The 27,233-nt window shown below is 33.5% G+C and overlaps 1 protein-coding gene across 6 annotated transcripts in view; it reads right to left on the bottom strand.

Annotated features, from left to right (window-relative positions):
• Positions 1-27,233, bottom strand: part of RIC1 (RIC1 partner of RAB6A GEF complex) — a 96,914-nt gene that overhangs the window by 53,085 nt on the left and 16,596 nt on the right. For 4 of the 6 annotated variants that reach the window (XM_019727155.3, XM_019727157.3, XM_074330459.2 and 1 more), the window contains exons 2-3: positions 17,129-17,236; positions 4,940-5,019 (exon numbers count right to left, since the gene is read on the bottom strand). In XM_019727155.3, coding sequence (XP_019582714.3) covers positions 4,940-5,019; positions 17,129-17,236 — 188 coding nt within the window. Of the gene's footprint in view, positions 1-4,939; positions 5,020-17,128; positions 17,237-27,233 lie in introns of those variants that run through there. The other 2 variants (XM_019727159.3, XM_074330460.2) reach the window with 2 other exon arrangements.

Genomic DNA, 27,233 nt, shown 5'->3' with positions numbered 1-27,233 from the left:
CATGACTGCTCATGAAATTATGATGTAAGACAATGGATACATAAAATATGCAAAGTTCAACAGCTAAAGGTTACACATGTACATTTACAGAATACATATATATTGAAATCGTAAGACCAAGGAAATAAAAAATGTTAGGATAATACTTTGTTCTAAGTTCATAAACTGAACTGAACTTAGAACAAAGTATAATTTTAGAAATAACTTTCTAAACCCATAAGGGAAAAGGAAAAACAGTTCAAGTTTATTCTCCAGAAAATTAACACTCAAAACTTACTAGCAAAAAAACAAGTTGAGGGAAACTTTCACATCTGTAACTAATTTAAACTTCTTTTCTCCTCTAAATTTGATGTAATTTAGTAAATGTGTCTGAAGTTTTGAAAGGGTAAGTTGTGTTGAGGTTAGACACTGCAAACCTTGATTATTCTTTTGTTTCCCACCAAGCACTAATTCATTTACAATCTGCTAAAGTCTCACAATCTAATGAAATATGTTGGGAGTGGGGGGCATGAGGAGTGGGAGTTTTGAGTTTTGATAGTTGTTTTGGAGTCATTTTTTTCAGTGGAGATAATATCTGTATCTTTAATATTTGATAATCAAATGTACTAAATTTTAATACAGTAACTTTTTTTAAAAAAAGAATTTTGGCATCAATAGGTTGGTCTCTGACCAAAAAGAGGTTAATAGCAGGAGTGGAAAGATAGAAAGAATAGCGGGGGGGGGGGGGCAAGGGGGAGGTAACTTTGCTTTCAACAAAGTATACATTATGATGACATATTTGAAATTATTTTCCTCATGGTAAAATAAATATGAGTTGCAGTTTCAAGATCTACTAAACTCATATTTAAACATAAACACATGAACACATTGTAAAGTTAAACACAAATTATTTCTGATTTATCCCGACAGCTTCCTTCATTAACTTCACTGCAAGTTCCAAGACATAAAATAAAAAGCCAAGAAGACCTTCAGTGGACAAGTCTGTCCATTGGTCTGTGTAACTAATACGAAGCGATAGTTTAATATAGAATGGAATTTATGATGACACAAAAGATAAAAGTGAAATATTTATTAATCAAAGGATAAATGAACTTTGAGGCACAAAAAGTCATTTAATAAGACTGCCATCATTACTGAAAGCTGACTCGCCAACACCAACAGGCAGGATGCTGGAAACACTATGTGGAAACTATGGAAGATCATGGGGCATCTGACCTGTTCTCAGGTAGAGAGTAATGGAAAACGATATGCAGTCTGAGCTTAAGATGCTGTCACATAATACAGGGAAGTTGAGATACTCTAGAAAAGCTCATGCGATGAACTCATAAGATTTAGTGTATAGAAACAAGATACAATAGAGTTTCTATAATTGAGAAGAGGACTACTAATGGCCTCAATTATGGTGCCTCTATTTGTCAGGACTATTATAAGCCAATCCAGATCACTTTTTTTTTTTATTCCCGATTCCCCAAATAAATCCCAAAGTAGTACATGGCTAGATGGGCATAAACACAGTTGAGACAATACAGTATTGGTGGTTAAGAGCACAAACTTTGAAGCTACAACGCTCAAGTCTGACTTCTGGCTATGCCACTGACTATGAATGAGTTACTTGGCCTGGCGTCTCTATGTTGCAGATGGTATAATAATTGTACCTAACTACCTCATAGGGTTGCTACAGGGATTGAATGAGTTTGAAAAAGTGCTTATGGAGACACTAGGATTAAAGTACTATTTTTGATTTTGAAAAAAAAAAAAAAAGCTTAGAACAGCGTCTTGAATTGCATACATGTTTACAATGACACAGAACTAAACATTTTTCAAAACTCTCCTCAAACCCATATATGAGCCACTATTTTCCAGGTTTTAAAAATTTGAACTCATATAATTCTCCAAATAATTGAAGAAGAAAATATTTTTATTCCAATTTTATAGAAAAACTAAGAAACTTATTGGACTACTAACCCAACTAGAAAGTAGTCCAGGCAAACAAATACATAACAGGCTGACTCTAATCTACTCTGCAAAACTGTTTCCCTATAAGAGATTTTATTTTTTTTAAATGTAGCAGTCACTAGAAGTTGAACTCTGGGAAAAAAGTACATTATTATCAAGTCAAATATTAAAAAGCTAAAAATCACTTAATATGTAATATATACATAACTTATGTAATATGTAAAATCACTTTACATATATAAAATCACTTATTAGAAATGAAGTAAAAATTTGGTGAAGGAAAAAATATATTAACGATAACAGCAGCTGTCCTTTATTAATTTTCCCATGAGACAGGCACTTAGCTAAACATTTAATATGCATGATCTCATTTAATCCTATGACATAATTAGTACTGTTATCTTATTCTATAGAAGAGGAAACAGGTTTTGGAGGTATTAAATAATTTAATAGAAGTCATACCGATGAAAAGAGGCAGAGATGATATTCAATTCCAGGCCTATCTGATGCAAAACCCTATTCCTTTAACCACTGATACTCAATGCTGCTCTAAAGTTACTACATTTTATTGAGCTCATGTATTAAAACCCAAATCTTCAATAAAATATATGGAAGAACACTCAAATTAAAAATAACAATGCTCTTTATGAGTTCTTTAGCCTAATGCACACAGCCAAAAACAGCAAAATTCATCAACTCAAATTAAGTTGCATCCCCTGTTGTCTTAGAATCAGAAGGCAAGAAACTCTTTTTTAAAACTTTTCTGGAATACAAAAAGTGATTCTCAAAATACTAATCCAAAACACTGTAAACATGTAAATCATGTTAGTTGAGTTGAAATACAAAAAATGGTATTTTTCACTGTTTCAAGATATGTTATTTCCCTACCCAGCCTACCTATAGTAGTATAAATTAATCCGGTGAGGATCAGATGATGCTGATTATTGCTTCTTATTTACAGAAGCATGTCTATCGAAACTGCGCAATATAATGGGTTTATATGTAGTTCAAAATGCACAAGTAAATCATATTTTAGACACTGATTACAACAGTTCTTCAAAAGGCTCACAATATTATCACACAGAATGAAAAAAATTGTAAGTTTTATATTACCCATAAAATTGAATTTAAAATTTCTAAATACTTCAATTACCTATGACAATGTCCATACCATTTTAACAGTACAATTTATATGCCAAAAGGGTTTTTGCATTAAAGATTTTTGTTTAAAACAAGTCAAATTAAATTCCATCATCAAAAGAATTTCTGTACTTTACAAAAGATTTCCAAAACTCAGGATTAACACCTCAATTAACACTATATTTATTATTAAAAAAAGTGACTACGTCATCAAGAAAATCTAGTATTTCCTTAAAATCTATGATAAAGGAATCTGAGCTACATCCTACATGGCGAACGTTAGTTAGCCTTTCCCAAAGTGTATTCTCAAGAATATTAACAAGTGTTATTTAAAGAATCTTTCATAACGCCATTTTTAAATAAAATTGTGGCTTTTTGTTTTAGATTTTTCAAATAAGTGAATTTTTTTACCACAATATAAGGTATGCATATCAAAAATTTTGGAAAACTCAAGAGTCAAAAGATGAAAAACACTACAGTTCTACCATTTAGGAGCAATTACTATAAATATCTCTATATAAATATATTTATATATATATATTTCTTGCTTTTTTCTTTAGATGACTTTTGTTTGTTTTTTTTTGTTTTGTTTTACAAAGTTGTGGTCCTATTATATATATAATTTTGTGTGACTTGTTTCTTCACTTCGCATTACAATATGATCAGATTCTCAAGTTTATAAAATTTTGAGACATTATATTTAACGACTGCTTATTATTTGAGAAGAATATACCAAGTTGACTTGCAAACCAATTCTCTATTATTATACCTTTGGGTAAATCTACTAGCAGAAGTGTACAACATATTTTACTATTCCAGAAAGTACTGATAATTTAAAAAAACTATTTTATATACTGAAATGTGTAGGTTTTTAAAAAATAATTGTATTTAATGTTTTGAGTTACTGTTTAGTTTGAGTCACTAATTAACAAGTTTCTTTCGTGTTTGTTAGTTGTTATATTTCCTTTATGAGGTTTCTTTTCCCTGTTTATCTTTTGAAATCTTTGTATTTCTTAGCAATTTATGTATGACTCCTGTATAAAACACAGTAAGCCTTGTTTCTAGATGCTACAAAAATTTTCCTCAGTTTGTTCCTTGCCCTTTTAATTGTGTTCTTTTTTTTCCTGTTAATTCTCAGAAATTTAAATTTTCATATAACGAAATCTATTTTCCCTTTAATTTCTTAAATACCTAATAAACTTTGGTCATCTTCCCCCATGTAGAAATGTAATATTCATTTATATTTTCATACAGCTTTAATGGCTTGAACTTTTTTTAAAAAAGATGCTTTAAAATTATATGTTCTCTTATTTCAAAAGTTCTTTCAATAAAATGTGCCTTTATTTCAAAAGAAAGGCTAAAAAACAGTAAGGGGGAAAAATTATGAAAAATATACAGAAAAACATAGTTTAAAGACCAAAAGTCCATGTTCCTTCAAATTCTAACCACTGTTTGTGTTTGAGTACATACTTTTTCTATCCATATACAAAAAAATATACAAGAAAAAGTGCCTTTTCAGTTTCCTGACATTTCACCTCTTCCCTTCATGATCTCATAGGTCCTCCCTGACAAGGACTTACAAATGATAGATCTGTAGTATGTTAACAATAATTCTGAATGTCCAAGAAGGAATATAGTACATTCATGCAAGATTCTCAGACTTATTAGTTACAGAATTCTTTATTCAAGTAATGACAGTTCAAAGACCTGGTAATTTTTGAAACACTGTTTTGGAAATGCTGGCTTAGCTTATTTTAATCACTTCAGACAACCCAGAATTGTAATGTTTTTGTGAATATAAAGTATGCAAACCAAATATTAAAAGAATGAAAGACAAACTTACTTGGGATACACTGGTTCATAAAGGTACTTGTCCCCTCTTGTAGATGTAATATGAAAAAACAAGATGTAGCCATTTGCTGTCTGAAAGATAAATTTTATTTACCATAAATTAAAGGGTAGGTCTATGACTGTAACCCTAAATTTTAATTATACATAGTCTTACTTTGAAAACACTTCACTTTTAATTTTAAGAACCCTCTTTTGAAGAGCTATAGTCTAATTATACAAATAAAAAAATGACTTCATTTTAATATAAGAATCCAGAGGATTTTTTTATATTTTGAAAATGTTTCAGACATGTCATTGAAATCAATAGTTCATATTATACTATAGAACTTAATATTCGAAAATTGTATTATTCAATAATAGATGATTATTTTGCAAAATATACAGAACTTCTGGAACTGTGCAATATGGCAAATAATTTTCCAAGTTTTTAAAGCAACAATGTTGCCAAATAGTACATAACAGTATGATGAAATTCTTGACTCTACTCAAATAAAGTTTGTATAACTTCAGAATGACACAGTTATATATTTCAAAATCAATGAACTGGCCTCTGACTTACTACAAAATATACCCTGAGACACAGTAGGAAAACAGAGCAAACCTTCAATTTCCAAAATTTGAACATCAGCTAATTTCTGTAAGTTAACAAAATTTTTAAAAATTATAATTGCATTAAAACAAGTAGTGCCATTATATGATCATGGCATATATCCATGACTCTGAAGCTCAAACAACCATTTTACATTTATATAAATATAGAAAATATTTACCTATTCCTAACCAAACATTTTCACGCATAACAGAGTGAAGTGACAAATATTTTGCCCAAACTACTTTATACTAATACTGAATTCTTATCATTTTAGAAGCAGGTGGGTTTTTGCCCAAAGTAGAACCAAAGAAAACTGAAAAAAAAAAAAAAAGACTATTCAAGGTTTCAAATTTATTCCCAGTATTGGCTTTCTGTTTTTTACTTAAAGGAATGCCAGAGAAAACACTCAATTTCTTTAGCAAAGCCAGTTTTTTCTTTTTTAACTGTAAACTTTACTATTTCACAATGTATCCCAAAACTCTAGTTTAACATATTGACATACAAAAGAAAAACGGCTAAGATTCCTTCAAGTAAGATGATTATTCTAATTCTTCACGTGCAATTTTATATTCTTCTAATGTGGAGAATATGGGATCAAAAGGAAAATGAATTCACATCAAGCCATATCAAGTTTCACAGACATCATGACCCCTATGCAGGTTAGTGACTATTTAAAACTTGTAAACTCTACTGTTATATAGGTTAGAAAAGTAAAATAATATGTTCTAGTACTTAGGCGAATAACATACAAACGCTGTCTGGTGTATCAGTCACTCAAGGTCAAAAGTTCAACATTTCAGAGTATCAAATGCTAATAATATACTTGGAATTTTAGTAAGTGCTTAGAAGACTATAATGCCAGGAAAAATATAGTATCATTTTGCACCAGCATTTAGAAATTTTATATACACACTATACTAGATGAAATTACAAATAATGGCTCCACTTAACTATGTCGATATCAACTAAATTTACTGAGTATCTATGGCTTTGCATGTATGCTACATATTTCCAGATCCCAATGACATATGTCATTTATATTTTCATACACAGACCTCCTGCCTTAGAACAATCTTAAAAGTTTTGGTAATAAATAATCACCCTTAAAAAGTAGCATCTCAAATGTCCTTGACAAATGATTGGATAAATCACTTGTAAGATGGAATACTACTCAGAATGACTACTGATTCATGACAGTATGCATAAAACTCAAAATAATTATGCCGAGTGAAAGAAACCAGAAATAAGAGTACATACTGTATGACTCCATTTATATAAAACTCTAGAAAGTGCAACCTAACCTGTAGTACAGAATGTAAATCAGTGGTTGGTTTTAGAGGGAGAAGATGGACCATAGCAGGAGGGAGGAATTAAAAAAAGAGCACAAGGAAACTTGTGGGGATGATGCATCTGTTCACCATCTTGATTGCAGCAATGGTTTCAAAACTTATCAGATGGTATACTTCAAATATTTGCAGTTTATTATATATCAAAACATGGCTGGACTTATAGAAGAAACTTTTGCTCTCTTGAAAAGCTTATACCATCATACAAAAAGGCCTCATCCAGCTGATGGAGAATAAGAGGTCACAAAGAAAACCAAAGTGGACAGCTCCAGCTATGTGACCAAGGGCATCTTGGACTGCCCAGCACCAGTGGGGCCGTCAGATGACAGTGGCAACATCAGTGATTGCAAGTGAGAACAGAAGAAAAACTGTTTGGCCAAACCCAGGGCAAATCACAGAGAGTACACTAATGAGAGTACACAAATGAGAGTACACAAATATTGTGTGTTTTGTTTTTTCAAGCCACTAAGATTTGAAGATAATGATTGAATAAATAATAAATGTGAAAAACAGCAATCCTAACAAAAAGGAAAGGTTTAAGGATGCAAAGTTATGGAGACAAGAGCAAAATTCAGAGAGCCAGAAGAATCACAAAATAAACACTTCTTACCCTCTGGTAACCACTAAAGGGGGGTGGGGGGTAGGAGATGAGGGTAAGAGGGATCATATATATAGTGATGGAAGGAGAACTGACTCTGGGTGGTGAACACACAATGGGATTTATAGATGATGTAATACAGAATTGTACACCTGAAATCTATGTAATTTTACTAACAATTGTCACCCCAATAAATTAAAAAAAAAATCAAAAATACCAAAAATAAAAAACACATTCCATTATTAAAAAAAAAATATATAAAAAAAATAAACACTTCTAAAACAGGGTTTGGACACACCAAGATGAACTGAAACAATGGGACGAGTGGGTGTGATGTGCAGTACTGCATTCCTCTGTAACTTGCTATCTTCCACTGTGTTAGAACACTCTGCTTTTGGCTGTCGTAAGGCGATTCAATACATTAACATGCCGGGAGGGAGAACATCACAATCAAACAACAGGAATTCTAAATCAAACTGACACTTTTCCCTTATTCCCAAATACATTATGTCCTAATTCCAGTTACAGTAACTCTAAGGTTGTGGCAGGACAGACTGTATTTCCATTTCGCTGGGTGTGAAAGGATTACAAGGCAGCAGTGGAAAATAGCGTTGGAACAGCAGGGTGGCACCAGATCCCAGGACGCCCTGGATACTACTAGGCTGAGCAGCTTGAAACACATTTTATATACAATAGGAAGCCAATGAAAGGTTTGGAAATAAGAATAACACAAGAGCTAGGTCTTAGCTATGCATAACTGAGATGCATTTCAAGTGGAGAAAAAATATAGCTAAAAGTTTTGTGTTCTAGGCTATCTAGACAAAATATATAAAAGGCCTGTACTAAGGGAATGGCAATGAGAATAAGAGGAAAAGGACAGCAATAAACTAGAGCCAGGACTTTGCAACATATTGGTAATGAGATGGGAATGCAGAATCAAAGGACTCCAGAGTTTTTTTTCCCTATTATAAGCAATATTACAATAAAAATACTTAAACATATACCTAAATACAATGATATAGTCCTAGAAATGAGACAGTAGTTAAAATTCATGTTGATGCTCCTTGTGCCTGGATATCTATTCATTGTCTAAAGTTTAGAAAAACTTTAGGGATAATTATGGCCTGGTATCCTATCTACAAAAATGATATTCTACTTCTGATATGCAGAGAAAACATTCTCCCAAATACTATGAACCAATTCTTAAAATGGTAAAGGATTTTTTCCCCCTATATCCCATTAAAAAACAGTGTCAGTGAGGTTTCTTTTTAAGGTCCAAGTTGATAAGCAGGTGACTGTGATTCTGTTAGTGACACAGAAATACAACTTTGGTTATAACTGACCTGTCAGAGCACACAATGAGGACACCTGGGTGGGGGTGGGGGGGTCACACAGTAAGACATTACATGGGGATAGCTGCTTTGCTTTTGACTTAATTTGCGGGAAGAGTTATGCTGTATTTCTACAGGTCATACAATTGTATATCCTTGCCTACACATTCCTTCTATCAATGACTTTTTATAAAAGCAAGTTTCGAAGCATCTCTTAGATTCAGCTTTATTCCAGAATAGCGAGTAGGATTAAACAACCATGCTAACAGTGAAAAGCAGAATTATTAAGAACTTAAAACTCTGGAACCAGGCTGCATGGATTAGAATTCTGTACCTAAGATCAACAATGTGATCTTAGGTACATAGTATCTATGTAATCTTGGGCAGGTTACTTAACCTCTCTCTACACCTCTGCTCAACTGTATGACTGGAATAATAAAATAACTTACATCTAGAGGACTGTTATGAAGAATAAATTAATTTTAATACACATAAAGCACTTACAATAGTGCCTAGCACACAGTAGACACCCCCAACATTTACTGCCGTGACTCTGAATCCTCAAGTAAATAGTTAATTCATAATCAATATATTTCATGTAAGAGGCTAAGAAAATGTACAATACATTTGAGGAAAAGGACCATCAAAATTAGTAAAGCTTCACAGTCCAAAGCTTTGGTTACCAAGAAAGTTCACTAATCCAGTAACCATTCCATAATATACAATTCCTTACCGTTATTTTAAAATGCACCTTTTGGTATAAATGGTTATTTGAAAGGAGTGACTGCCTTCCTGAACAGGTAATACAAAAATTATCAGTGATCCTTCCAAATTATTTCCATATATATATTAGTCTACATTATAATGTAAGAAATGAAAACAAAAAACAACCTCCTTTGAAGGCAGAGGCAAGTAAAAAGTTGAATGGGTAGAAATGGCTTACTTTAAGTTAGCTTCTGGGTTCTGGTAAGATGGAAAGACTGAGCCCACATGCCAAACCTTCTCCTTCTCAGAATACAATTACCAACAAATAAAAATAAAAACATGTGCTGGATGAGTCTGGGGGATGCTGTCAGTCATCAAGACCTTGGAGGAGAACAGGTGCTGAGGGACCCAGCAGAGGGGAAGTTTTACTTCGCCACTCCTTGAGGCTCTGGGCCAAGACCTGGGATTTCACAGTTCCCTAAGTAAGTTTACAAAGCAGAAGCCCATGGCTCCCCTCAGAAAAGGGCTGAATGCGACTGATTCCAGAAATGGACATTGACAGAGCTGCCCACGTGACAGTGATGACTTCAGCAAGTTTAGAGTAGAGGTTGTAGTGGTGAATTGAATTGCTCCCAGACCTCATGGTCTGGAGAAGCCTTCAGCTTAAGGTCCTTCCACTTGGAGAAAACACCTGAGAGTTAGAGACTCACCCTAAGCTTAAACCGAGGACAAGAGTTTGTGAGCTGTCTGCCTTGGCAAATTGCTGTTTTAGCTAACATCTGCTGATTTGCATTGCCAGAGACCCACATGAAAGCCTGACCTCTAAGGGTGGCTAACAGAACACAACAAAGAAAAATACCACTTATATGGAAGCTCAGTAATTTTATAATGAGAGATCAAACTAAACAGCTAAAATATATGGATCCTACTAGTGAGCCCCAGAGATGAAAGAAGAGTGCAAGTACCCTAAGGAAAAAAATTTAGGACTTTCAGGAGATAAATAAAAGAGATTTGGAGGACAAATTCAGGAGGTTTGCAAATAATGAGTGAAACAACAAAAAAGAATACAGGACAAGTCTTGTTCTATTCTTCTATTATTTAGAAAGTAACAGGAAATAAACTCCCTAGCTGCAGAAACACTTCAGTCTTTGTATTGAAAGGGCTGAGATTTGGGTTTAAATGGTGGTGGGGAGTATACAGGGACAGTGGGAGACTATTTAATGAAAACATACATATCTAGAGATAATAAGCAGAAATGATTAAATTTCAATAATAAAAAGAAAAATCAAAGAAAAAGAAGAGGTTGCCAGTGAAGGAATCAGATTAGCGCTAGACTTCTCATTATTAACACTAGAAACCAAAGGGCATTAGAACAGTATCTCATGGCCAGGGGAAAAAAAGAATCTCGGTCTAAGAATCCTATACCTAGACAGGAGATCCTTTACCATAATGAATGGTATGTTCATAGGTTACTTATTTCATTTAATATGTGAATGCCTACCATTTGCAGAAAATGCTCTTTGCATTGGAGCTACAGTGAAGAAAAATGACATGGAACTTGGTTGGAAAAATGGACAAACACAGCAACTTGCAGAAGAACTGCAAAGAGCCAATAAACATGAAGATGCCAAACCTCACTAGCAATGACACAAACACAAATTAAAATGACAAAACCATTTTTCATCAATCTAATACAGGCATAAATGCAGGCAAATAAGAATCTTAAGAATGCGTAGGAATAACTTTGGAAATGATATAATTTTACTGAAAAATAATTTGCCAATATTTATTAAGAAGCATACACATAAACACTTTGAGACAGCAATCCTACATAAGGTAAAGTGCCCTAAAGAAATGAATGCACCGATACAAAGGACAGATGTATAATAAGGTACACTGTAACACTGTTTGTAGTTGCCAAAGGTCCATCAAGGGAAAAAAAAAAAGTAAATAAGAAACTTCTATACTATGGGATATTATACAAAGACTAAATTTAGTAAGTTAGAAATATATATTAATCTGGAAGTACAGTCTTAATATATACTACATGAAAAAACAAAATTGCAGAGTAATGTGTAAGTTCCCAATCTTGTGTGAAAATGATGAAAATTCCTGTATCTAGTTATCAATTTAAAAATACACTCATCTGTAAGAATCTCATGCAGATATTCAAAACCAGAATGACAGAAGAATGCTGAAGTGAGACAATGTCCATGATATAATATGTCAAAAAAGCAGATTATGATACTTTATACCTGCTTTCTATAAAGACAAAAGACTGTTTCAGATAATCCTCTACTTATGAAACTCAGAGATTTATCAAATCTGCTCCCCATCAACAAGCGACATTAGCAGTAACTTAAAGTAATTATTACTTTGGATTTAAAAACAAATAGACTTCAATAGCCTTTCAAAATCCATGTGCTATTAAGTGTAAGAGCATCTACAAATATCCATGAAAAATATGTAAGAACATAAATAAAAATTAATGATTATCTGTGAATGGTGGAATTACTAGTAATTTTTTGTTTCTGTGTTTCTCAGGTTTTCTTCATCAATCATATATCACCCTTATAACTTAAAAATTAAAACTTAAAAAAAAATCCAATTCTCATAACTTTAAAACTCCCAGAAGATAACATAACAGAAAATCTAGATGACCTTCGGTTTAGTGATGACTTTCAGAAATAACACCAAAAGCATGATCCATGAAAGAAAGAACTGATAAGCTGGACTTCATTAAAATAAAAACTTTTGCTCTGTGAAAAAATCTGTTCAAAGAATGAACAGACAAACCACAGACTGGGAGAAAATATTTGCAAAAGACGTATCTGATAAAGGACAGCTTTCCAAAATAAACAAAGAATCTTAAAATTCAACAACAAGAAAACAAGCAAGCCAACTAAAAAATGGTCCAAAGACTAACAGATACTTCATCAAAGATATACGAATGGCAAATAAGACTATGAAAAGCTGCTCCACAACATACGTCATCAGGAAAATGCAAATTAAAACAAGATACCACCATACACCTATTAGAATGGCCAAAATCCCAACACTGACAACACCAAATGCTGACGCATATGTGGAACAACATGAACTCACTGCTGCTAGGAATACAAAATGGTATAGCCACTTTGGAAGAGTTTCTTTCAAAACTAAACATAATCTTACCATAAGATCAAGCAATCGTGCTTATTGGTATTTGTCCAAAGGTTTGAAGCCTTATGTCCACACACAAAAACCTGCGCACGGATGTTTATAGCTTTATTCATAACTGCCAAAGCTTGGAAGCAACCAAGATGTTCCTCAGTAGATGAATGGATCAATAAACTGTGGTACATCCAGACAAAAGAATATTACTCAATGCTAAAAAGAAACGAGCTAGCAAGTCATGAAAAGACATGGAGGAATCTTAAATGCTATTACTAAGTGAAAGAAGCCAATCTGAAAAGCCTACATATTGTGTTAATTCCAATTATATGACATTCGGGAAAAGGCAAAACTATGAAGACAATAAAAAAGATCATTGTTGTCAGGGGTTATGGAGAGGAAGAAATAAATAGGCAGAGCACAGTGAAAGTACTCTGTATATACTATAATGGTGGAACCATGTCATAAATTTGTCGAAACCCACAGAATGTACAACACCAAGAGTGATCTAACAACACCGTAATGTAAATTGTGAACTCTGGGTGACAAAGATGTGTGGATGTAGGTTCACCAATTGTTAACAAATGTTACCACTCTGATGGGTTGTGTTGATAATGGGGGAGGCTACGCACATGTTGGGGATGGGAGTGGAAGGGAAATCTCTATAACGTCCCCTCAATTTTGCTGAGAACATAAAACTGTTCTTAAAACACATCTATTTTTCATAAAGTTCATTTATGAGCCTATGTATATTAAAATTCATATCAGCTAAAACATTATTTCACATTTTAAATTATACAAATAGAGATGAATTAACTCATTTGAAACCAGTCAGCATTTAATCAGTGTATTTAATATGAGCCAGGCAACAATAGCTAAAATTATATTCATCATGACATCTCCACAAAGTTCTAGAAAAAGACTATACACAATAACTAGGTGAAAAAAATATCAGATTTTCAATAGTCAAAACAGTAAACTGGTTTTGTTATCTTCTCTTATACAGAGGGTGCCAAAAAAATGTATACACGTTTTAAGAAAAGAAAAGGCTGTATTAAAATTGTAATACTCAATATATACTGATAACAAAAGATTAACACAAGTCACGGTTGACTTCTGCAATTACACGAGGTGCTCAAAGTGGTTACCATCAGTGTAATTTTATTAGTTTTTTCCTTTCTTAAAATGTGTATACATTTTTTGGGGACCCTCTCTATATGCATTTTATCTTCCCAACTTTAGGACAGGAATAATTTCTTCTAACGTCTTTTTTTCTCAATATTTAATAGACTGCATAGAGGTTAATAAATTAATGTGAAATTATTTCTGATCTAAAAAGAAGGCTAATAATCTGGTTCCCCATTACTGGGGTGTAGGGGCTGTCTCTAGTTATCTGGTACCTGGCCCTGAGATGATTAGAGCAGAGGAATAGTAGCCCAAAGTGTAAGAGCTCCATGAAAGAAGTGGCTGGGGGTTTAGGTTATGGATTGGTTTCCTTATGAAAGGTACACTAGCAGGTTGAGTCCTTTACTATCCCTAGGAACTGGTTAGCAATAGGATGGGCAGTCTCTCTAGGGTCAGCAAGGCCCCAAGAAGTCAAAACATCAGAAATACAGAAAAATAAAAAGGAATAATACAGAGAAAACCAATTTTCATAAATTTCATCGTTACAAAATTCTAAATATAATAATAATGGAGTACAATTTTTCTTTGTACTATCCATCCACTAGAGAGAATGAATTTTTTTTTAAGGGGATAACATTTTTACTTAATTGGGGTTTCTAGTTGGTGTTCCCTATCATCAAAATGGATTGCAAAGTTTCCTCTATTAATACTGGTCCATAATGAGATTTTACAAACCTCATATTTGAAAATGCCATTTCACACAAGTACTGCCAAATACTGATACTAATCCATGAGCATATAATTTTAATTGACTATCTGTAGCATTTGGTAGGCAATTATAAAAGTCTATTAGATTCTTCTCCTGACATTTGCCTTTTAATATGGCCTTACATTGTAGATTAGTCACTTCTAAGTGAAGATTGGGTGGAACATTCCTCATCTGCACAATTAATATGGGTTTTGAAATACGGAAACTTTCTTTGCAATTGCATCAAGGTCTGAAAAATGGTATGGTTTGAGCTCAGAAAATATATGTACTGCTAATTTCGTTGGAAATAGAGATCGTATATCATTTGTCTTAAATTTTTACAGCAATGCAAATATAAAAAGCATCCTGGCATCACTTGTGATTTAAACGTTAGTTGTCATCAAAATGACTTTACCATATATAAATGTCACATATAAGCACTGTTTTGCTTTGTAGTTTTGGAATGAATTCATTAGGCAACAATACCAAGTATGCAGCAAAAGCTATCTTCCAAAGTCATTCAGTGGCTGAAGGTGGTTCTTCAAGTTAAAAAATTTTCTATCTCAGCTCCGAGTTAAAAAAATTCACAATAAACCTTTATCACTGACTGCTAGGCCATCAAATAGCTGTGGGTTTGGGCAAGTCAGGATATTCAGCTTCTATTTCTGAAAAAAACTTAAAGTAACCATGGACTTTAAACGCTTACATGTGCACAAGCTTTGTAAATTTGTCCAACTAAATAATAAATAAGCCTTTTCCTGTTCCACATGTTTTTACCATCATCAGTTAAAACACACCTTAGTGGATTCTACTTCAGGTTATACCAAATTAGTGTTTTCTCAACTTCTTTGAAAATTTTTTCACCTGAAGTTGTTCCACACATTCCATAACATTCATACAAAGTAATTCTCAGTCATTTAACACACTGCATTCATTATTCAAATAAAAACCTGAGTAACACTGTACGTAACATTTGCCAATTCATCAAGAACCAAGCAAACTTACTTTGGTTATACCTTCATTTTCATTATTATTTTTGTGAAGAAATTCTAGTATGATGACATATTCTCTTTAAATTTTCTAATTTTTTCAACTACTAATTTCAGTGAGTTGGGAATAGTGATGAGTACTTAACTAAGTAAGTACTAAGCTGAACAACGTCAACTTATATTGTATTCTTTTGGTTTCGCTATAGTGTCATTGCATATTAAACACAATATTTTGCCATCAATAATAAAATAACCCACATTCCAATGTGCATGATATGCAAAGTCTATGATTCTCTTCTTTTGTTCTTTTGACCTAATAGGTATGCACTAGTAATAATAATAATGTAAAATGTCATGGTATGGAGACACGACACTTAAAACACTGAATTTATAAATGTTATTCTAATTTATATTGTACTGAGCAGGAGAACAAAGAGTGGAAGTGCCACATATGGTCACTGGCAGGACTACTCAAGCCAGCTGTTGCAGCTTGAAAGTTGCCACATATAATATGTACATAAATTAGCATTTTCATGCTCCAAAAAGTTATTTGTAGACAATGAAATCTAAAGTTCGTACAATTTTCAAGTGTCAAAAATGTTTCTCTTTGATTTTTTTCAATCACTTAAATATGTAAGACTATTCTCAGTTCATGGTCCATACACAAACAGGCAGCAGAGTAGATCTGGTATATAGTTGGTCTGCAAGACTCCTGCTGTGGGAAGTGAGAAACTACTCAATATTTTTGACCATGTGGAGCATTTTCAGATGATTAACCAGTCAGCATTATATAGGATGGACTAGAAAAGGACAGAAAACAGAGAGATAAGTTAATGTAGTAGTTAATTAAGAGTACAGTAAGTAGAATCTAAGTAACCAAGTTTAAATCCTTTCTCTTTAATATGAACTATCTGTGTGACTTTGGATAAAACTTAATTTCTCAGAGCCTCAATATACTCATCTACTATGAAGGATAATAGTATCTACTTCAAAGTGTCGCTTTAAAGATTAAATGAGATGATCCACGTAAACTGGTTATAAAAGTATTTAGGTAGGAGGTGCTCAATAAATGTTAACCATGTATATTATTGCTAATTCAAATTAGGTGATGACAGTTCAAGAAATGACAGTGACAAAACATAAATTGAAAAGGTAAAATTAACCTGATCTAAGCATATTAATGGGACACAAAAGAAATGCAGAAATAGATCCCAATGCAGATGAGAAGTCAGTATGACATAAACATATAAAGTTTACCACTTTTGTGAGACATCCTTAGGAATGGAGGAAAAGACTTAAAATATAAATTCGGGAGGACAGTGTGAATATAGAAGAAAGGTTTAAAAAATCTAGATTAGAATGAATTCAAAGACAAAACAGGAAAATGAGAAGAATAAACAGGAAAGGATATATAGGCACTACATTTAGAAATGGGAGAAAGAATCAAGAAAGATATGGTAGGAATAACCTGAATAGAAGATTTAGTACAGCAATTCCTATCACCAAAGATAAATGCTAATGGGTGTGAAAGACTGAAAGGAAGTCATCTAAGAGAACAAGTTTAAATGAAATTTAAGTTGAAAAATCTACTTACTGACACAGCTATCATTGTACTATCTGGCCTCCATTCAGCTTGCTTGTAGGATCCAAACTGAGATGATGATTTTGGAGGTTCCTTGTAGGTTACAATTAACACACTAGGCTGGAAGGAAACAGTTGTGTTTTATTAGTATCTCATAAGAATATATACAAATTTAAGGTAACTTATCTTGGAGTACTGAGAAACTATTTCAATAATTCTAAAAATGTAATAAAAAATAACAATCTAATATTACATTATCAGGTTTAATTGGTCCAAGCAAATCAACTAAAAAGAACCAAAAAGAAAGATAGCCTGAATAGGCCTATATCTATTAAAGAAATTGAATCAATAATTAATATCTATCAAAAAACAGAAAGTGGCCCAGATGGGTTCACTGATGAAGTCTACCAAACAAATAAGGAAGAAATTATACAAATTCTCTACAGTATCTTCCAGAAGATAGAAGCAGAGAGAATACCCCGTAACTCTTTCTATGAAGCCAGCGTCACCTGAATACTAAAACCAGACAAAGACATTACAATAAAACAGTGCAATCTCTCATGAACATAGGCGCAAAAATTCTCAAAAAAATTAGTAAATTAATCGAATAATGTATTAAAAAAATTATACAACACAACCAAGTGGGATTTATTCTAAGCATGCAAGTCTGGATTAACATTCAAATTAATGTAATCCATCACATCAACACGCTAAAAAAAAAAAAAAAAATCACATCATCCTATCAATAGATGCAAAAAATTATTTGACAAAATCCAACACCTATTCATAATAATTCTCAGCAAATAAAACTCTCAGCAAACTAGGAATAGAGGGGAACTTTCTCAACCTGAGAAAAACATCTACAAGAAACCTACAGCTAATATACTCACTGGTTAAGAAAATAGCCTTCCTCCTAAGATCAGAACAAGTTAAGGTCATTCTCTCTCACCACTATTTTTAAAAATCATACTAAAAATCCTAGCTAATGCAATAAGACAAGAAAAGGAAATAAAAGATATATACATTGGGAAGAAAGAAATACAACTATCTTTATTCATAGATGACATGAATGCCTACATAGAAAATATGAAAGACCTAACTAAAAAAAACGTATGGAAATTACTGATTATAATAAGGCTGCAGCATACAATGTTAATATATAAAAATCAATTGCTTTCCTATATACTAGCAATGAACAAGTGGAAGATGAAATTAAAAACACAATACCATATGCATCAGCAACAAAAAAAATAAAATTTAGGTATAAATCTAACAAAATGCATAGAAGATCTATATGAAGGAAACTACAAAATTTTGATGAACAAAATAAAAAAAGAACTAAATAAATAGAAAGATATTCCAAGTTCATAAAATGGGAAGACTCAACACTGTCAAGATGTCAGTTCTTCCCAACTTGTTCTACAGATTCAACACAATCCCAACCAAAATCACAGCAAATTATTTTAGAAATATCAGCAGATTGATTCTAAAGTTCATATATAGAGGCAAAATATCCAGAATGGCCAACTCAGCATTGAAGAACTCAGTCGGAGGACTGATATTACCCAATTTCAAGACTTATTATAAAGACACAATAATGAAGAGAGAGTGGTATTGGCAAAAGAATAGAAAACAGATCAATGGAATAGTAGAGAGCTCAGAAATATACCCACATAAATATAATCAACTGACCTTTAAGAAACAAACAAAGGCAACACAATGAAAAAATAGATGGTCTTTTCAATCAATAGTGCTAGAATACTGGACATCCACTTTCTGGCACTACAAGAAGGTCCACGGGATCATCTTCTAGTACTTTCCCTCCCCTTGCCCTAGAATCAGCTATTTTTCCAGGGACTCCTGTCTATTTTTATTACAGAATCTAGTATTTGAAAATCTAGTATTTAGAAAAACAAGATCTGGAAACAAGATGCTAGAGGGGTGTCACTGCTTGTAGGTCCTCTGAGCAATACTAACCCATATATACACACCTATCTCTATGTATTTCTTTTCAATTCATTCAAATATGAATTCTAGCTGGTTCACTCTAGTTAACAGCCTTCTCCATTACTTGTTAACTTTTTTCTGACAGTGAGAAACCTGGCTATCATTTCATATAATTAATTCAGTTCTTTGTTCAATCCTACTATATACATAGAAGAGTTTGGAACTGCTAACTATATCCCTATAAAAAACTAATTTACCAGCTAGAATACAGTTTTTATGGATAGCTTCTTTTACTTCATCCTTAGAATAACCACTTAAAGCACTGTTTTCCAAATTTACATCGGCCATCCCCTTAAAAGCTTTCTTTAATCTCTAAAAGTGAAATACAAATGTTTCTAAGGAGCTAAAAATGCTCCAAACTGCTAAACATGAGTTGTATACTTCATGTTATCAATTAAAAGTTAAAAACAAGTACCTTGGAAGTAGTGACATCAGCAAGACGGCAGAATAGGAAGACGTGTTACCCACCACCCCCCGAACACATACATTCAGCAACAATTCATGGAAGAAAAAAAAAATCTTGTTTGGGAGTAATCCAGAAACTAATTCAAAGGCACCTGAATGATGGATGAACATGAAATTAGACTCATCAAAGATGGTAGGAAAATTGAGGACATCCTCTCGTCAAAATTCTTACCGCCAACATAAAGCCATAAAATCAGGATGAAATCCTCCAGTACCCAGCTAGTCTTTGAGGAGGAAAAGAGGTGGTTCTGCATGTCCAATGCCTCAACCTTTCCACAGAAGTTCCCCAGGGTACGGGCTTCTTTCTTGCCAGTCTTGGAAGACTGACAGAACCAGCATAATCTCACCATGAGGGGAGAATAGAGACAGTCCCTGGACTGGTAGTCGCTATATTTCCTCCCCACAGCTCAGCACAGAGCGAACAGAGGAAAAATTCCAGCTCACAGCTTTTTCCTGGGAAAAGAGTTGGTCCATGTGTCTAATGCACCAACTTTTATGGGGGCTACCCAAAGGAATGGCTTGTCTTGCCAGTCTCAGAGCTCTGGGGGGGGGGGGGGTCTAGAAAATCTAGCTGACTAGGGGCTAGAGAATAGAAACAGAGATTTAGGCAGGCAGTTGCCATAGCCCCTCCCCCTGGCTTAGCACACACAGAGAAAGTGGACAATCAATCCCAGCTCCCAACTTATCTGTGGGGCGGGAAGAAGTCAGTCCACACCTCCAATACCCAAACTTTTCTCAGGACTGCCCACAGGGGGCATTCTGTCTTGCTTTTTATGGGACATTGATGAGACCTAACATAATCTAGCCACCTGGGAGCTAGTGAAAAGAGAGAGAGAGGTTTGGGTTGGCAGTTGCTATAGCCCCACCTCTGGCCCAGCACAGAGAAAGTGGACGAAAACACCAAGTTTCCAGCTTATCCCTAGGGAGGGAAAGAGCTGGGTCCAACTTTTTAAGAAGCTGCTTGATGAACTACTTCAGTCTCACTTGTTGAAGTGCACTGAGGGAATCCGGCCTACCTTAGACACCTAGGGGCTGCAAAAAAACAAGGAAAACGTTGGACTAGCATGAAGTTTGAGAGACCACCAGATATATCTGGCTGGACTGACTGGTGGGGATCTTCTAATATCTGAGGCCAGTCCATCCAGACTGGAAGTGGTAGTTGCTTTCTCTAATTCACAGTTACCAACACAGAGAGTTAATGAACATGAAGAAACAAGCAAATATTCCCAAACAGGGGAAACAAATCTCCAGAAACAGACCCTAATAAAACAAGTATGATTTACCAGAGAGATAATTAAAAATAACCATCAGAAAGATGCTCACACCATTGGTCAGGAGAGACAATGGATGAACGTGAGACTTTCAACAAAACTACAAAAAATATTTTAAAAGTACCAAACAGAAATCATGGAGCTAAAGAATAACTGAAAAAAATTCACTAAAGGAGTTCAACAAGAGATTAGATCAAGCAGAAGAAAGAATCAGCAAACTCTAAGAAGGTCACTAAAAGTCATGCAAGAGGGAATAATAATAATAAAAAAAAAGCGTTAAGAAAAATTAAGGGACTATGAGACAACAATAAGCAGACCAATATACACACAGAAGAGAAGAGGGAAATGACCAGAAAGCTCATTCAAAGAAATAATGGCTGAAAACTCCCCAAATCTGAAGAAGGAAATGGACATCTGGATCCAAGAAGCCTAAAGACCTCAAAGAAAAGAAACTCAAAGAATCCACACTGAAAGAAATTATAATCAAACTGTCAAAAGGAAAAGCAAAGAGAATATTCTGAAAGTGGAAGAAAAAAGAAACTTGTCAGGTACAAGGGAACCACCATAATTCTATTAAGTGGATTTCTCAGCAGAAATCTGTAAGACCAGAAAGGACTGGGGTGATCTATTTAAACTGCTGAAAGAAAAAGGTTGCCAACCAAGAATATTGTATCTGGCAAAACTGTCCTTCAAAAAGGAAAGATAAAGCCTTTCCCAAACAAACAAAAGCTGAGGAAGTTCATTACCACTAAACCTACTTACCAGAAATTCTAAAGGAAACTCTTTACATTGAAATGAAAGGTCACTACACAGCAACACAATAGTATAAAAATGTATAAAATTGGTTAGTATAGGTAAATACACAGACAAATATAGAATACTGTAATACTGTAAAGGTGGTAGGTAATTCCCTTTTAATTCTAGCATAAAAGTTAAACGACAAAAGTATTAAAATAACTATACCTAAAAACATTCATAGATGCACAATTTATGTGTGTAAATTGTGACAATAATGAAGTGTGGGGAAGGGAAGTAAGAGTGTTGAGTGTTTGTATGCTGTTTAACTGAAGTTGTTTTCAGGTTAAAATAGAGTTACAAACTAAATTTTATGTAAGCCCCATGGTAACCACAAAGAAAACAGACCGTGGAACTACATCAAACTGAAAACTGCATAGCAAAATAAATATCGACAGATTGAAAAGGCCAAACTACAGGATGGTAGAAAATATGCAAACCATGTATTTGATAAGGGATTAATTTCTAAAGTATATAAGGAACTCATATAACTCAATAGCAATAAAACTAATAATTGATTACAAAACAGGCTAAAGACTTAAATAGACATTTCTCCAAAGACATACAAATGGCTGACAGGTATACGAAAAAATGCTCAATGTCACTAATCACCACAGAAATGGAAATCAAAACCACAATGAGGGCAGCTGGATGGCTCAGCTGGTTAGAGCACGAGCTCTTAACAACAAGGTTGCTGATTCAATTCCCGCATGGGATGGTGGGCTGTGCCCTCTGCAACCAAGATTGAAAATGGCTGAGCTGCACTCTCCACAATTAGACTGAAGGACAACGACTTGACTTGGAGCTAATGGGCCCTGGAGAAACACACTGTTCCCCAATAATAAATAAATAAATAATAAAGTTGCCTAAAACCATTTAAAAAACAAACAAAAAAACCCCACAACGAGATGTCACCTCACACCTATGAGGTGGTCATTATCAAAAAACCAAAAGACAACAACTGTCGGTGAGGATGTGGAGAATTTGGAACCCTTGCACACTGTTGCTGGAAATGTAACATGGTGCAGCCAATATGGAAAACAAGAGGTTCCTCAAAATATAAAAAATAGAACTACCATATAACCCAGCAATCCTACTTTTGAGTATTCATCCAAAGAATTGAAATAAGGAAATAAGGATCTGGAAGAGATATTAGCACTTTCATATTAATTACAGGACTATTCACAATGACCAAAATATGGCAACAACCCAAATGTCCATGGTCAGTGAACAGGTAAAGAAAACGTGATATATTCATACAACAGAATACTTACTATTCAGCTTTAAAAAAAGAAGTTAATACTGCACTCTAACACCACATGGATGAACCTTCAGGACATTTACTAAGTGAAATAAGCCATTTATACAAGGACAAATAATACATGATTCCACTTACATGAGGTATCTAAAACAGTCAAATTCACAGTATCGAAGAGTGAAATGGTGGTTGCCAGGAACCGGGGGGAGAGGTAAATGGGGAGTTGCTAATCAATGGGCATAAAGTTTCAGTTAAGCAAGATGAATAAATTCTACAGACCTGCTGTACAACATTGTACCTATAGTTAACAGTAGTGTACTGTACACCTAAAATTTAAGGAAGGCAAATTCACGTTAAGTGTTTGTATCACAGTAAAATTTAGAAAAAACCTTTTGCATGTTTACCTAAATAACATGTTTAAATAATTATATTTCTAAAACAGGAAGAGAAAAATAGTGAGGCAGTAGACTTATTCTACACATCTCTTTAAAGTCTAGTATAATAGACTATAGCTGGATTCTTAGGTCTACTTCTACATTAAGTCTATTGTGACATGCTGTTTTAATCAAATGTATGAAGGAAATCCAGTCTTACACAGCTTTACAGTTGGACTTTTATAATAATGATAAATATTCTTTGGTATTACACCAAAACTTGATCAGGGGTAGTTTCTTTAAAGATTAGTTATAGTATTATCAATAAAGGTTTTGCACTTTTTTTTTTTTTAAGTACCTTGGACAGTATTTGCAATTGATGAAGAAAAGAAAAATATAACTAGGGATACCATTAGGAATTTATTTTAACAATCTAGGAAAAAAACCTGGGTCTGAAGGGAAATTAGAATAGCAAAACAACTTTTTAAAAGAACACAGTTGGAGGACTTACAATACCTTACTATAAGAATTATTATAAAGTTAGTAAAGTTACAGTAATCAAGACAGTGTGGTATTGGCATCAAGACAAACAGAATAGAGTGTGGAAATACAGAAGTCAAATGGAAGGGACAAAGCCAACTCAATGGAGAGAGGGTTACTTTTCAACAAAAGGTGCTGAAACAATATGAAGAAAAATAACATTGATCCATACTTTGTGCCATATAAAAATATTAATTCACAAGGTATTATAGGCCTGTATGTAAAACCTGATCCATAAAAGTTCAGGAATATAGGAGAGAATCTTTTGTGTCCTTAGGTTAGACAAAGGTTTCTTAGACAGAAAAGAAAAAAAATCATGATTCCCAAAGGAAAAATAATTAAAACTGATATATTAGTCCTTATAAAATTAAGCATTTGTCTTCAAAAGACACTGCTAAAAATGAATAGAAAGATATGCGACAGACTGGAAAGAAATATTTGCAAATCTTTTGTATTTGCATCAGTGATGTGTATCTAGAACATACAAGGAATTCTTAAAACTTAGAAAGAAAATAAACCACCAAATTTTAAAAGTAGGTAAAAAATTCTGAAAAAGTAACAACAGTATTGGATTTTAACATATAAGTAGCTATGAAACCATACTGACATAAGTAGCTGGAAAGACGAAAGGACAGCTCTTCCTTACATTAAATTTCAATTAATAAATGTAGAAGAAAAAAGGGACATAGAGAATCATTAGGTGAACACCACTTATTAATAATAATGTAGCTGCAGACAAGACGGAGTGTTGAATGCTAAAATCAGTGAGTAAAAGTTTCAGGAGAAACAGGTTATGCACAGTATCTGCCCCAATTTACTTTTTAACTGTAAAAGAAAGACAGTAACTTCACAGTGGAGAAACCTGCCAGACATCAACTAACCAAGTAACCAAGGTAAACATCACCAATAATAATATATATGAACATCATGAACTCTTTGATGTGATACACTCGAGGACACAACATTTTTGTGGTATTTTTGTCAAAAATATATAAGCGCATTCCATTCACAAGATAATCAAATAAACCCAAGCTGATAGATTCTACAAAATAACTGATCAGTACTCTTCAAAAGGATCAAGGCCATAAAAGACAAGAAAAACTGGAGGCACTGTTACAGAATGGAAGAGACTAAAATAACTAGAAGAGAAAAAGAACATCACTACAAAAATCTGAGAAATTTTCTGTACTTTAGTTAATATTGTACCAATGTTAATTTTCTATTTATAACTATGTTAAGTGAAAGATGCACAACAAAAAACAAATATAATACTATACAATTCTATTTATGCAAAATTCTAGAAAACGCAAACCAATCTACAGCGAGAGGAAACAAGCAGATGAGTGCCTAGAGATACAAGGGCACTGGGAAGCAACTACAACGAGGCAAGAAGGAACACATGGGGGGAACGGGTATGTTCATTATCACTACTACGGTGGTTTGATGGGTGTATACAGGTCAAACCTAATCAAATTTATACTGTGAACATGTACCATATATGTCAGTTATATTTCAGAAAATCTGTTTGAAAAGTATAAAATATGTTATTTTGAATGGTCTTTTGAAGAACTCATTAAAGGAAGAAAAACATACTTAGGGAGACTTATTTAGAATCTGTGGTGAAAGCCTCTGAGAAACCTGAACTATGACAGAAGGTAAGAAGGAGAGAAAGACAAAAACGGTTGTAATTTGCTTAGCAACTAAAATACATACACGTAAGATACACGTTAGAGTAAATTGTTTCTTTACATTTATTTTTGATGATTTTGATATCTTTGACCTGTTTATTTGACTTGTTTAAAAGATTATTTTTTAATGTTGGTAACATGAGACAACAGTAACTAATTCAATCAGAAAAAGGGCTTTTAAAAAAGTTTCTATTGCCATAGTCAACATTAATAACTTGTCTATTGAATAATAGGTAATAAGAGTTGAACAAAGTGACAATATTTAATCACCAAAATTGATTGTTTTAGTATTTACTAATTTTTAGTATTTACTAAATGTTTTAGTATTTACTAATTTTTCATTTCTAAATATCCCAATATTTATATATTTATAAGCTTTTCATTTCTAAAAATGAGTAACTTCTCTAATTTGGGAGTCAGAAAGCATACCAAAGCTGAGGTTTTTACTCTGCTTGCACCCACACAGAAACAAAAGAATAGCATACAATAATGTGGGCTTATGAAACTGCTAAATTTTTATGTAAAGCAGACAACCAGGAGTCTTCAGTCTCACCTCTAGTGACTTAGTTTGCACAGATGTTAATAAATGCTACTCTGTAAATAGCAGAAATCAACATGGTTAAAGGCCCCCAATTAATAATTGACTCTGAAAAAAATCTTTTCTAGAAGGCAATTTTACTCATGATAGCACTGCTTCTGTTTTTAAATACATGTATATCTAAAGAAGTCTATGAGCTATTTCCTTATAATGTACGGCAACACAGAAAATAGGGATTTGGTGTGTTAATTTTGTGTCCTGGAATACTGAATTTATTTACTTTTGCTAACTACAAAAAACTACCAGAATAAACAAGTTTCTGTAATGTTGCAGGACAGCAATATACAAAAATCAATTTTACATCTATAATGTATACCAGTAACAGTCTAAAAATGAAATGAACAATTATACTCAAATAGCATCTTAAAAGATAAATAAAATATTTAGCAATAAATTTAACAAAAGTGAAAAAATGCCTGTACGTTAAAAACTACAAAACACTGCTAAGATAAATTTCTTACAATCTAAATAAATGGAGAGATATTGCATTGGCACCTTTCACCACCTAATTTTTAAACTTGCTATAAAATTACAATGTAATGCTTGCATAATGACAGGCATATTGATAAACAGAACAGAATAGGAAATACAAAAATAAACCATTATATTTATGGCCAATCAATTTTTACAAAGATGCCGATGTAAATAGTGAAGAGTCTTTCCAAGAAATGGTGCTAAAACAACTGGATCTGTACGTAAAAAATAAAACAAAACTAAACTTAGACCTTTACCTCATACCATACATAAAAATCAACTCAAAATGAATGACAGATCTACGTATAAAAGCTTAAAGTATAAAACTTATAAAAGAAAACCAGAAAAATGTTTGTGACCTTGCACTGGCCAAAAGTTCTTAGATAAGACACAAAAAGCATGATTCATTAAAAAAAAAAAATAGAGAGTACTTCCGGAAAAATGGCGGCGTGAGGTGAGCCTCTGTAAAGCTCCCCCGGAATTTACAAAGAATCGAACAACAAAAACTCCACAAAGGACTCCCTGCACAGCAGACAGGCAACACGAAGAGGCCCACTACCGACTGAAATCACCTACAGGTGGGAGATTCGCGCGAGTGGAGGGAGGAGGAAAGGGAGAAGCGCGCGGAGACGGAGCCGCGCGGGCGC

The sequence above is a fragment of the Rhinolophus sinicus genome, chromosome 16 (assembly GCF_057876585.1).
Source record: "Rhinolophus sinicus isolate RSI-liver-muscle chromosome 16, RSI-T2T, whole genome shotgun sequence".
Classification (NCBI taxonomy): domain Eukaryota; kingdom Metazoa; phylum Chordata; class Mammalia; order Chiroptera; family Rhinolophidae; genus Rhinolophus; species Rhinolophus sinicus.
The sequence above is the reverse complement of the archived record's forward strand: the minus strand, read 5'-3'. Positions and strand labels throughout refer to the sequence as shown.